The sequence below is a fragment of the Archocentrus centrarchus genome, chromosome 5, assembly GCF_007364275.1.
Source record: "Archocentrus centrarchus isolate MPI-CPG fArcCen1 chromosome 5, fArcCen1, whole genome shotgun sequence".
NCBI classification, from domain to species: domain Eukaryota; kingdom Metazoa; phylum Chordata; class Actinopteri; order Cichliformes; family Cichlidae; genus Archocentrus; species Archocentrus centrarchus.
The window spans coordinates 7,600,283-7,612,959 of NC_044350.1; the positions used below are offsets into that span (position 1 = coordinate 7,600,283).

At 41.1% G+C, this 12,677-nt stretch overlaps 1 protein-coding gene across 2 annotated transcripts; it reads right to left on the reverse strand.

The window, feature by feature from the left end:
* Positions 1 to 433: 433 nt before the first annotated feature.
* LOC115780165 (SRSF protein kinase 3-like) lies at positions 434 to 8,974 on the reverse strand. Of its 2 annotated transcripts, XM_030729198.1 has the most exons (15): positions 8,849 to 8,974; positions 7,518 to 7,868; positions 7,329 to 7,437; positions 7,155 to 7,242; positions 6,745 to 6,832; positions 6,479 to 6,585; positions 6,171 to 6,336; positions 5,996 to 6,021; positions 5,836 to 5,892; positions 4,791 to 5,124; positions 4,537 to 4,634; positions 1,236 to 1,343; positions 1,042 to 1,111; positions 873 to 965; positions 434 to 642 (listed from the first exon to the last, which is right to left on the reverse strand). In XM_030729198.1, the coding sequence occupies exons 2-15, from the start codon at positions 7,834 to 7,836 to the stop codon at positions 458 to 460; spliced, it is 1,848 nt and encodes a 615-aa protein (XP_030585058.1). In that variant the 5' UTR covers positions 7,837 to 7,868; positions 8,849 to 8,974; the 3' UTR covers positions 434 to 457. The 2 variants fall into 2 exon arrangements, with proteins under 2 accessions (XP_030585058.1, XP_030585059.1); XM_030729199.1 differs by lacking the exons at positions 434 to 642; positions 873 to 965 and having other exon boundaries at positions 1,215 to 1,343.
* Positions 8,975 to 12,677: the final 3,703 nt, after the last annotated feature.

Consider the following 12,677-nt stretch of genomic DNA (forward strand, 5'->3'; position numbering starts at 1 on the left):
GATATTCTTAGTGAGTAATTATCTAATTTACATTTTTATGACATTACCTTTTTCTCCAAACGTACCTAAAAAAGAGTGCGGTTTGTTTTAATAAACTAGCATTTTAATTATTTTTCCGTCCTTCCTGCGGTGAGGTTCCAGAGTAATTTCATGAAGACACGCGTCCTACACCTCAGACTTACAGTGTTCCCATTTCAATTTCTTCTGTTAGTTTATCAAAACTCAAGAACATTGTAATCTTGTTTGGAGGCACTTTTTTGTAAGACAAAACTGTACTTTGGTCATTGCCCAACTTACTGTAGACAGCCCAACAAAAGACCAAACAACCCAAGTCAGGCTAATAAACATTAAGGAAAGCTGTGCTCATGATGCTAGCACCAGGCTACTTCCACCACCGACCAAGTCCCATATCACAGAGATAGTCCACTGGGCTCTGAATGCTACAATGCCAGTGCATCTAGGAAGTGATCCAGGGGTGTTTCAGACACTGGGCAGCTGTGGCTCTTTTCTCTGGCAGCAGTTCCAACATGGTCAAGAGAAATGAACTGAACTGTAAAGCTTCCTCCTGCGGCCACTCATACTTATCCAGCAGGATTTCCAACAAGCTCCACGGCTTCAGCTTTGAGATGCGTCGCAGCTGTCCTGCAGAAGAAAAACAGACCAACACACCAGGACACTTCACATCACCTCTGCAACCTCTACAGATGACCTGAATAAGAGAATTAATTATTTAGGCAACTTTTTAAACACTTTCTGTGTCAGTCACCAAGCACGAAGGGACTCTACAATGATAAACTTTAAAAAATAAACACACATAAAAAGTGATGACATAGAAATCATTGAAATGTGAATAATTTAATACACAACTTTACCCTCAGTGTTGAAGTATCGTTTAGAATTTCTCCCTGAGAGGGCAAACTGTGATGGAAGAGGTCCCAGTAGCTCAATGATGTGAGCAATGTGATCTGAAAAGACAGGGGTACGTGCTGTACTACAATCACATAAACCAAGGACAAAAGGGATGTTGTGAACAACACAAACCTTCCTCGCGAGAAAATGTGGCTCCTGACTGGGGGTCAAACAAATAGTCCCCTGTGGCGAGCTCAAACGCCTGCACAGGATGAGACAAAAATAAAAACAGTCGTTGCAAATCTATGAATGCAAATCTGTGAGATGCAGGACTTTAAAGAAAAAAAAAAAGACAATAAACACACCTATAAAAGTATTTGGCTCACCATGCAGGCGGCGCTCCAGATGTCAGCTGGTGTGCCGTAGTCAGCGCCAATCAGAACTTCCACAGAACGATACTGACACGTCTGGATGTCTTCAGAAAAGTGTTTGTGCTGTAACAAGAGAGGTGAGCTGCATACAAAGCTCCACAAAATGTGTCTCTTGTGCTGTAAGTACATGCTATGTGCCACGATTACGATGATACAGATTATCTCAATAATTACCATTCATAAGTGTAGAAATTACTAAAACATGCCTCCAAAGACTGCAAAAATACTGCTATTTCCCTCAAAATGACTGTTCTTAGGAACGCTTGGAATTTAGCACAGTAGCAAGTTAACATTTGCTGACTGGTATTAAACACAGTAAAACTGAGGTTGATGAGAACATCTTAATTCTTGTATTTTCTTAAAAACATAACTGGAGAATTTAATTTGACCTAATAATAGGGGTAAAAGGTCGAGGGATGACCAAAGTTATTACAGTCCGTTCAGAGGGTACTGAGGTACTTCCAGAGTTTGCATACAGGGTCATACCTACAGCCAGGGTATGATTTGTCATGAGGAGATTTCCCTCCGACTCTGGTCTACATCTACTTGCCTCTGCTAAAAAAAAAAAAAAAAAATTGCCCTCCTCTGATTTTTATGATGCATGTTGGGGGATGATCTGGTTTGGTACTAACTTTCCATTAAGCCAAAAAGCACAGCTGTCTCAGTGTGAAAACTACCATTAATACAATTAAACAGAAATAATCCAGATTCAGAGCAACATGAGAAAAAAAAAATCCTAGAAATATTCCTACTGTGTGTGTCAACCACTTGTCTGATCGCTGACATATGAATGAATTCCTTAGCAAGATGAGTTGTGCCGTTCTTCTTTCAGCCTGTGAAATCGTAGCTATGCCCCAGGCTGCAGTCTGCCACATCCTGAATGAGGTTATGATGGGCTGATAGAGCAGAGCAGCCAGACTACTAAGTGAAAGGATCAAGCCTAACCTGACTGTCACTCAGATCACAAGTTGCAGCTGGTGGTCAGTAATGCTATAGGATGCGTTACAAAGCTGAGTCATTTTCACATATTTATTAACTCTCAAACTGAATTTGAATTTTGAGATTATTTCATATTAAATATTACAGTTAAATGGAACAGCTGGCCAAATAGCGCTAAGTGAAAGGGGGATTTAATTCTGGCACGTTAAACCGTTTGTACTGTTACCTTTGACTGAATCACCTGTATCTGAAGAGGAAAACATGAAACTCTGAATACTGCAAATATTAATTTCAGTTTTAAAGTTTTTAAGTTGTAATTATTCTATAAATGCTAGGGTATTTATTACTGCTGTCAATCTAACAGGCTTCAGAGCATATTATTGGGAATTTTTATCACTTTGATATTGGTATTTTACCAACACTATTTTATATAATTTATTAGTACCTATATTAATCACACACACAGGATTAATGAACACTATATGCTTTAGATCAGTAGAAAAAAACTGAAGCCTGTTGTATTCACTGCCTTAGATGCTCAGGGCCTCACTCTTAGCTCCTGCTAAAACCACTCTCATCTATATTTAGAAGCTTCACTTTAACATAACACTGTATCACCTTTTTAATAAAGTTCAAGTTTCTTAGGACAGTGTGCCCTGAACTTTGGGTTGGAAGACCCACCTGCGTTTGTGTAATGTGAACAAAGCGTGGGAATAAATTTTGCATACTTAGATAAAGTGCCCTAATGAGTTTTTTTTTTATAGTGGGAGTATTAACAGCTGTCAGTGGGAGTATTTTTGGGGCGGTAGGTTCACATGGGAAGAAGTCTTTTATATTAACAGCTGTTCGAACCTGCGCAAAGGGGAGTGGAACTAGTGGAGCCCAAAGGTGATTGGTCTGTTTCAGGTTTTGGGGACAACACTTTATGTAAATTAGGAGGGGTCAAAGGCAAGCGGACACTTACCATCTTTACAGGTTCAAAATAAGGTGCTTGTTCTTTGCTTGGCACTTTTTTGACTTTTACTCACTTACTTTAGCTCTTTCCTTTCCTGTCCTCTTCTTCTTCTTTTCCTGTTTCTGCATCTTTCTGTCTCTTTGTTTCTCTCTTATCTTCTCTCTCCCTCTGTGTGTGTGCGTGTGTATTTAGTCTTAGTGCTGTTACTGTCTGTGTTTTGTTTCTTGTCTGTGTTTTGTGTAACCAATAAGTCTAATAAACAGCCTGCACCAGAACCTGCTCATCCCAGTGATTTTTAGGAAACTTTGGTTTTAATTGAGTTTGAATTTTTGGCCAAAAGGAACACGGAGACCCCTAAAAACACAACCAACATTTTATGCTCAATGTGGTTCCTGAATTATTTTTGTGTGTGTGTGTGTGTGTGTGTGTGGGGGGGGGGGGGGGGGGGGGGGGGGTAAAGAAGAAAGTATACCCCACCCCTGTTTTTTTTTTTCCCCACAAATCATAGCCTGCCTATGGCAAAGCTGCTATGATGGCTAAAATGCTTTAAAATGTCATCAGAGAAAATAACATCTTGGTCTCATTTTTCTGACTCTGACAAATAAAGTGCAAAGAACCATCAGTTGTAATGAAATGTACACGATTACTCCATCCACCTCTCTTAAGCTACATGTCAGATCAGCCCACACGGTCTTGTCTCAATGGAAACATATGGCAGCTGCGTTTTTCACCGCAGGGCACCATAAATATGGCTATCATGCTGTGCACCTGTCGCGTTGTGTAATAATGATGGCTCAGAAGCAAATTTAATGCACTCGTGTGGCCATTTATGAAAGTGTGCAGTTTGCTTCAAAGTTCTGACAGCTGTAACATGCATGAAAACACATTTCTCCTCTGCACTCCTTGACTTGCACCACATCAGCTCCAGATATTTCCCACCTAATACATTTTGGAGTAATAATTTTAAACTTACTGTGGTGTGTATGGTAGTGTATTATGACTAAATCTGGAAAGAATACCATAATGCCAAATATTTAAAGGTTCAATAAAGCCAGAATCATGCAGCATAAAACCCTGGGCAGCTGATGTTGAATTTATGGCATGATATACACACACACATAAACTCCAAACAGCCCTGCAAAGTTTGACAGAATGATACATTTAAGGCCTACAACTCCCTGGTGTGGGATTCAGATGTTCTCTAGAAATCAAAACCAACCAAATATATTCCCATAAACAAAATAAATTATGAATTGTGTAAAATTTGTGAGCAACAGAACATATATATATACTTTCTGGAAGCTTCTAGGTTGAAGATAAATCAATTCAACTGCTAAAATCACTTGTTAAATAATCACTCACCACCCAGCAGGCGTTGCCCAGATCAGCAATCTTGATGAGGATTTTGTCGGCATTCTGAGGCTTCAGTAGGTCCAGAATAACATCTGAGTCACCGGTGCCTTAAGTAAATAAAAACAACATGACAGCTATAAAAAAAACTATTTTTACTACTGATGATCCATGTTAATTTTGGCACAAATTAAGTTTCCACAGAAACAAGAACGAACTACTGGCATCACAGTTAACTCTCCTCCCACAAATTTCCAAAGACTGACCTCGTGGACAGGATGGTGAAGGTGGAAGAGGCTCCCTGTCTGCAGTCTGATGTAATAACACTGATCTGGAGCCAGAGACAGCAGCATCTGTGCTGAGGTCTGGACACGAGCAGCAGGAGTCTCTGTGGCTGTGTGCAGCTAAATCCAATCTGTCTTCCAACAGCAGAGTCTGTCTTCTTACAGTGAGGTTAGGACCTGTTAGCTTAGAGTGACAAGTGGAGCTGTGGGTACTAGAGGGAGCACTGACATCAGAAACCGACATGTCGGGTTTGCCTCGTCGGCTTCTGTCTTTCCTCGTCAGCAGCTTAATTGGACTCCTGGAAACCCTGCTGGACTGTAGGGTGCAGTCAGTCATGGGAAACAATCAGAAGAGCGCATGGACTGAAGAAATTAATTAGAAAGATGCTCAGTGATTTATCACAACTTCATACCTGCTTTGTGAGTGCAGAAAATTATGCACATTAATGCAACTGCAAATGTTTTGTATTCTATTAGTACTTCAGTAGGCAGACAGTGGAATTATTTAGTATTGTTTTAATATTTCATATCTCAACAGTGAATCTTAAAGTTTTGAAGTGAGGTTAGTCTGTATAATGTAGAGTAGGTTGCTAACAACAAGCTGTAGTGAAACCACAGCAGCAGCTGTTGGAAGGGCATCAAAATCTGCAGCTGTCTGCTCATTGTTTCAGCGTTGCCTGCTCTAGTCTCCAGTTGTGATAGTCACAGTAAGTTGTCCATTTTAGGACATATACTGTAGGTGATACACTGTACCAGCTGTACTCTACAAATACATGATAACCTGCTCTATACTCGTCTGTGCTCTAGTGCCCATAGGAGTCCACAAAGTTAAGTTCTGTAAATACGGTATATAGCTGATAAAAATAAATAATAAGCAGGTTTAGGAACTTTCCCTGTAGCCAGTCACAGTGAATAGAAGTCTCAGTGCAGTGTGCTTGTGCTGAAGCCAGGTCTTTAACAATTTCACAAAGCTGCAGGTGTTGTCAAGATGCATGAGTATAAAAGCAAAACACCGACTCCATCTTACCCACGCCCCAAGAGTGTGGAAAACCCAAGTCAGCTTTCCGAATAGGCTGGACAAATTCTAAGGTAGCCAAAGTATAAAAGTAAAGGTTATAATACAACGAGGGCTAAATATAAATATATTAATAAAATTATAACAGAGGAACATATTTCAGATCGCACACCTGTTTTTCTCTGGAGCCTGTGTTCACTGGCAAGTGAAGAAAAACACCAGCAGGGGAAAAAGGCACAAAATGTGAAGAGCAGATAAGGTACTTAGGGATTCCTGTGATGCATATATAACCAACCATATGTAGAATAATCTCAACCGAATGTGATTACTAGCACAGCATCACTAACCTGAGGTGCTGGTGAATGCAGCAGACATGGGCAGCTGCCACAGCTTGGTGTTGGCTGCTAGCTTTTGAACATAAACCTCGTCCACTCTCAGAAGGATGTTTTCTGGCTTGATGTCTGTGTGGATAATCTTGCATTTAGTGTGCAAGTAATCTAAACCCTGCAGAACCTGTGATAAGGAATGGAAATTGAGTCAGTGTCGTAGACAATAAGGAGCGAAAACAGAAGTTCATCTGTTCATAGAAAGACCTCAAATAGTGGTCATAGACAGGGGACAATTTCAAAGGGAGGAATAAAGGTTTGCACAAAACCTGTCTGAGGATGCTCTTAACGCAGGGCAGAGGGAGGCCTGTGTAGTTAGATTTGATGATCCACCTCAGTAGCTGGTGGCCAAGCACCTCCAAAACCATGCACACATCTGTTGAGCAATTAAGGACCTGTTTTCACAGTGCAGAACCTGAATATTCCTGGGTATTTTGTGGAAGCCAAAATACATTTACAAGATCTGCACCTTAAGTTTCACCAGTTGCAGAGCAGATGACTGCGAAAGAACACCTTTATATTGTATAAAGGATACGCTCTCCATTCACTCCAGTCACCCTGAAGTCATCAATGAGCTGGACTATGCTCTCACGTTGAGGATCTCTGGGGTCACTGTCTCTTACCTGATGATTGTGTTTTGAACATATCAAGAAAAAGAAAAATAAATGATGAGGACACATGACTTCATTACCTGGTTACTTGTTTTTTTAAATAGTATAATCCACAGTGATGGAGTCACACTGATGTCTACATAATAATAACTAAATTATTACAGAAAAACTTTGCAGTTCGTGACACCATTAAACACACAGATTACAAAGACTTCTGCTCCTGGCCAGACTGAGACTAAGCAAGTTCTAAGCAAGTGTGTTTTAAGAGCACTCCAAAATGACTCGAATGTACTGCTGTCATATCTACTATGGAAAGCAATGTGACCACACTGACGCATTTCAGAAGTTTGATCTCATCCAGTGCCGTCTCCGTGAACGTTTGAGCACTCTTCACCACCTTCAGAGCCACAAATTGCCCTTGCCTGCATGCAAACAATTATGGGAGTCAGTTACTAGATCATGTTACTAATTGCTATGTAAGAAGTCAGAGGGTCAAACCTGTACTTACACCATATCCCAGCACAGCCATACAGTAGAGAAATGACCCCATCCCAACTTTTTTACCACTTGGTAACGGTCAACAAAAATTTCTCCAATCTCTACAGGGTAGTAACCTCCTGCAATGAAATACACAGCAGATATGAAAACTGAAGATCTCAACCAGCATGTTGGATTTCAGAGCTGGGGTCTTGCCTACCTATACAATAATCTCCAGGATTCTCCTGTTGCTCATCATAAGATCCCTGAGGCTCAGGTGAAAGAGGATTCTTCTGTACAGGTTGAGGGCAGTGGTGCTGGCTGGGCTTATGACTCCATATGTCAGAGCTGGCGGTTTTGATGGCTTGATTAGAAGAGCTAGTTGTAATGAGAGATGCTGTCGCAGGGTGGCTGTGGTCCTGGCTGGGCTTACGACGTCGTGTTACGTTAGAAGTGGGGCGGGCGCTGCTTTTGATGGGTGGATTAAAAGAGCTGGATGTAATCAGTGCTGCTATCGTAGCAGCATATGATGAAGACATGTTTAGCTGGAACCTGGTGAGCACGAGCACAGCTGAAGGAGGGTCAAGAAGACAGCAGCACTCAGGAAGCAGGAACACTCAGGAAGAAAAAGGCATCTGCATAATGTTGTAAAAAGGAAGGAGCCCCTAAATCACTGCCTGCATGTCTAAAACAAGGGTTCACTGGCTTGAGGGCTAGCAGTTTGTTTGTATTGTTAGCTACTGACTGCAGTAGGTTGCTGCAATGACATTTTAAAAGAGCCAGTGAATATGTATGTGTATTTTTAGCTGGATGAATGGCATGTCAACGTAAATAGCTCCTGACACCACCCAGCTGCAACTGAAATCTTACTGATATTGCATGAACTGCTGCAGTGTGGGAGCCACTGCTGTAAACACGAAGAGATGGCAGTACAGATTAGTTCATTTTACTTCACATTTGGGAATAACAGTTATAGCGCTTCAGCTTCAGCAAGACAGTAAAACACCTGGACACATACAGCCTCGCTTAGACTGCTCTCATGGCACTCAGTAACTAGTTAGGTGAGCTTTTTTACTGTGCCTGGGGCTATAAAAGTTATGTGTCGGAAGTTTCAATAGTTAGGCTGACACTACAGGAATTTTTTTAAGAAGCCACTTGAAATAAAATCCCAACTATTCTTCCTTTACAACTGAATTAAACAAAATTATCCGTTTTTATTGGATACACGGCTGAGGAAAGTAGCCTTAAACTGAGAGAGAAAAACAGCCCTTTAGTTTTCTTATTGTTTAAGGTCGGCGACCTAAATATTTTGCAGTGTGTGAGTTAATTCCTATAATGCATATATATCTTTTTTAAATATATTATGTTTTCTGTATAAGGTAAACTTAACATTTCTTCCTCCTGTCTGCTGTTTTTATTCTTAAGGGGGTTTTTTTCCCCTCCCCAGGACGTCTCTTTTTTCTAGTGGAAAACTAAAAAGTAACGTCGAGACTGCATAAACTCGTTATTTCTTTTACATATTCAGCCAGGTTAGAGGATGAGCCGACTTACCCTTGAGTGCGATGTATCCTCTTTTAATATTTGTAACGCGGGAAATAAACGAGCCTGACCCTCTCTCCTCTGTGCGACAGAAAAAAACACTCAGGTCCAGGAATAGCAGCCTGCTGCTGCTACACGCATTTCCTACAATGTTACCACTATGTAGCGACTAGCTCTATTTACAGGTGGTCAGGAGTTCGTCTACTCGTTTATCTTTGACTTTTCGACAAATTTTAGGTTTTAGAAGAATGCTACTTAGTAGGTCTTCATGAATATATATATATATATATATATATATATATATATATATATATATATATATATATATATAAACTTTACTGCCAACTGGGGTGAAGCAACAGGATATTAAAAAGTAAGATAAAGCAGTAATTCTTTTTGCAAACAAAATCGGAGGAGTTACACTTGCATATCACGCAGGAGTGATGGGACGTCCGGTGCTGAGGCTGCGGAGCGTGTCGAGAAATCTGGGAAGTCTTTTATGAAGCGCGAACCGAGGATTACTGACGTCAGCGATTACGTCTGAAGCCTCGCTGGTTCAGAAAGTAGTTCTTGGCTGATGTGTGAAAATATACAAAATAAATACAAAATACAGGAACACTTTTTAATCCCGGTATAGCATCATAGCATAGCGAGTATAGCATAAATTTTTTTCACTAGTTTTGCATTTGGCTGGTGTCAGTGTCACTACTGGTAGCGTGAGGCGATACCTGGACCCTAGAGAGTTTGCACAGGTAGTCCAGCTACTCCAGGATGGCACATCAATACGTGCCATTGCCACTAGGTCCCAGCACAGTCTCAAGAGCATAGAGGAGATTAAAGGAGAGAGGCAGTTACTCTAGTCCAGGGATCCTCAAATCCAGGCCTCGAGGTCCGGTGTCCTGCAGGTTTTAGATGTGTCCCTGATCCAACACACCTGAGTCAAATATAGAAGTCATTAGCAGGACTCTGGAGAACTTGACTGCATACCGAGGAGGTAATTCAGCCATTTGAATCAGGTGTGTTGGATCAGGGACACATCTAAAACCTGCAGGACACCGGACCTCGAGGCCTGGATTTGAGGATCTCTGCTCTAGTCCATAGATGGTCCATAGATGGTCCTTAACCCATCAGTAGGACTGGTATCTGCCCCTTTGTCCAAGGAGGAACAAGACGAGCACTGCCAGAACCCTACAAAATTACCTCTAGCAGGCCATTGATGTTAATGTCTCTGACCAAACAATCAGAAACAGACTTTATGAGGGTGGCCTGAGGACTCTAGTGGGCCCTGTGCTCACTGACTGGCACTGTATCGTTTCCCATAGAATACCAGAATTGGCAGGTCCACCATTGGCACCCTACACTACACTCTGCACTTTTCACAGATGAGAGCAGGTTCACCTTGAGCACATGTGATCTGGAGAAGCAGTAGAAAATGTTATGCTGCCTGGAACATCGTTCAGCATGACTGATTTGGCAGTGGGTCTGTAATCTGGGGAGGCCATGGAGAGACACACAAACACCTACAGACAAGGCAACGGCACCCTGACTGCCATTAAGTATGTGGATGAAATCCTTGGACCGACGGTCAGACTCTACACTAGTCCAGTGGGTCTTGGGTTCCTCCTGGTGCACAACAATGCCCGGCTTCATGTAGCCACAGTATGCAAGCAGTTCCTGGAGGACAAAGGAAATAATACCATTGACTGAACCCTCACGGTCGCCTGACCTAAATCCAATAGAACTGTTAGGAAAATAGTTGCTGTATTTGTTATAATAATCACGCTTTTATGAATTGCTATATAAGGTGTTGTATTAACAGAGAAATGTAAACTATAGAACCTGGAGCACAGTGATTTAAAGACAAGGACTAGTGAACTGTAAACAACCTTTAAGTTGTGCTGTCTCCATGGTCGTTCCAGAGATTGGAATGTCGGAGACGTAAACATCACATTCCAATCCCATGAGAAGTCACAGAGCCTGTTTTCTGTCTTTACATTATTCTCAAGTTCTCTAACAGCATGCTTAAAATGGTTTTGATTTAACTAGTATTAATATTGAAAACATATTTTTGCTGGAATATGTATTACATCTTTATGAACCCAAGGGTGCCAAAGTATTTGGATAAAAGGCCTCCAAATTAGGGCAAAATAGTTTTACAGAAGGGAATAAGAAGTCTGCTGAAGGGTTTTCTGTTATGAAATGGAGCTGTAATATTATCCTGACTTTTACATTTATATCTTCATTAATCATGGGAGAATATCCACATCGGTGATAGGTCTTGTTTGACATTGATAGACCTCTATTACTATTACTTACACATTAATTAAAGTCAGATTAGATGAATAAATGTTTTAACCACATAAAGTCAAGTTGAGGTGTTTTTATTTCTATTCTTGGCAGTAATTAGTCCCTTGCTGATGCTACAATATAACCAAGAGGCTGACACAAATACAATGAAGGGTTGTGACCAGCAGGGGTATTTATTTGCACAGGAAATGAACATCACTAGTTTGCAGAAATCAAGTTAAAAAGTGCACACAACAAAAACATTACACATTACAGATACAGGTGCTTCACAGGAAGTTCATGGCATTTTCTCTGTTGGAATATACATCATCACGCTGTCAACATAAACTATCACATGGTTTTCATGAGTGCCACTAACTTCAACAACCGGAAATAATGTAATTTTCCCAAGAATTGTAGGTGGGTTTTTTTTTTCCTCCAAGGCCTGTCACAGCTCAACTGGTGCTATTGAAAAGTAATATTTGACTTTGTGCCTTTCTGAACACAAGTTCCTGGGACCCTGAGAACTTTGCACTATTGGAAATGGTTTTGATTTTATTTTTGTTTTTGCTACAGTTTATAAAAATGAGTATCTCAAAAATAAAGTTATGAACACATTTAAAATAAGTGTTCTGTGGTTTGAAAGAATTTTGTGCAACTTTTTTCATTTATAATTTTGAGGGATACAGCTGTGACATTTCTGTATCTAGAAAAATGTGTTAAAAATACCTTTTCAACTTCTTTGTGGATTACTGCACTTTTTAGCAGTTTAGTGACCATGGACTATTATATTCAAATTTGGGATATAAAGGTTGTATTGATGCATAGCAAGTTAAAATACTCCAGGGGAAAAAAGGGCACTTCAGCATGTAAAAATGTAAAGATAAGCTCTGACAGACTTGTTCTATAGTAGGTAATAAATTAATAGTTCAGACCGTACTGTCTTTAATTATTGGCAAAGGACCAAAAAGCTTTTCACAGCCAAGGTCCCCTGCATGAATTGCAACATCGGGGTGGAGGGGTTTGTGTGATTCAGTGATCACAGGAGTTTTGTTGTCACAGGCAATTTGCCCCTTGTACAGTCTCCTAAGGCACATGGGCGAGGGGCCAGACAAAGACCAATTCAGATAACCCCTGTGTTGAGGGGACAAAAAATATTAAGGGTCCAGTTTATCCTGTCTGGGACAGGGTTAAAGGGATGCTACCTTGGAGCCAGGGCCTGGGATAGAGGCTCGAGGGCGAATGTCTGGTGGGCCCACCACCCACAAGAGGGACCGTAGGATTTCGGTGTTTTGTGACTTGGGGGCCGGTCAGAGGCAGAGGTCCTGGTGCCCCAGCTTCCAAAGCTGGCACATGGAACATCACCTCTCTGAGTTGGTGTGTGAGGTTGGAAGATGCAGACAGCACAGCTTGGGCTCTGGAACCAGTTTCCTAGAGCGGGGCTGGACTCTTTTCCACTCTGGAGTTGCCCTAGGTGACAGGTGGTGGGCAGAAGTTGGTATCCTTGTATCTTGTTTCACCCAGTTCACTGCTGGTATGTTGGGGTGTTCTCTGG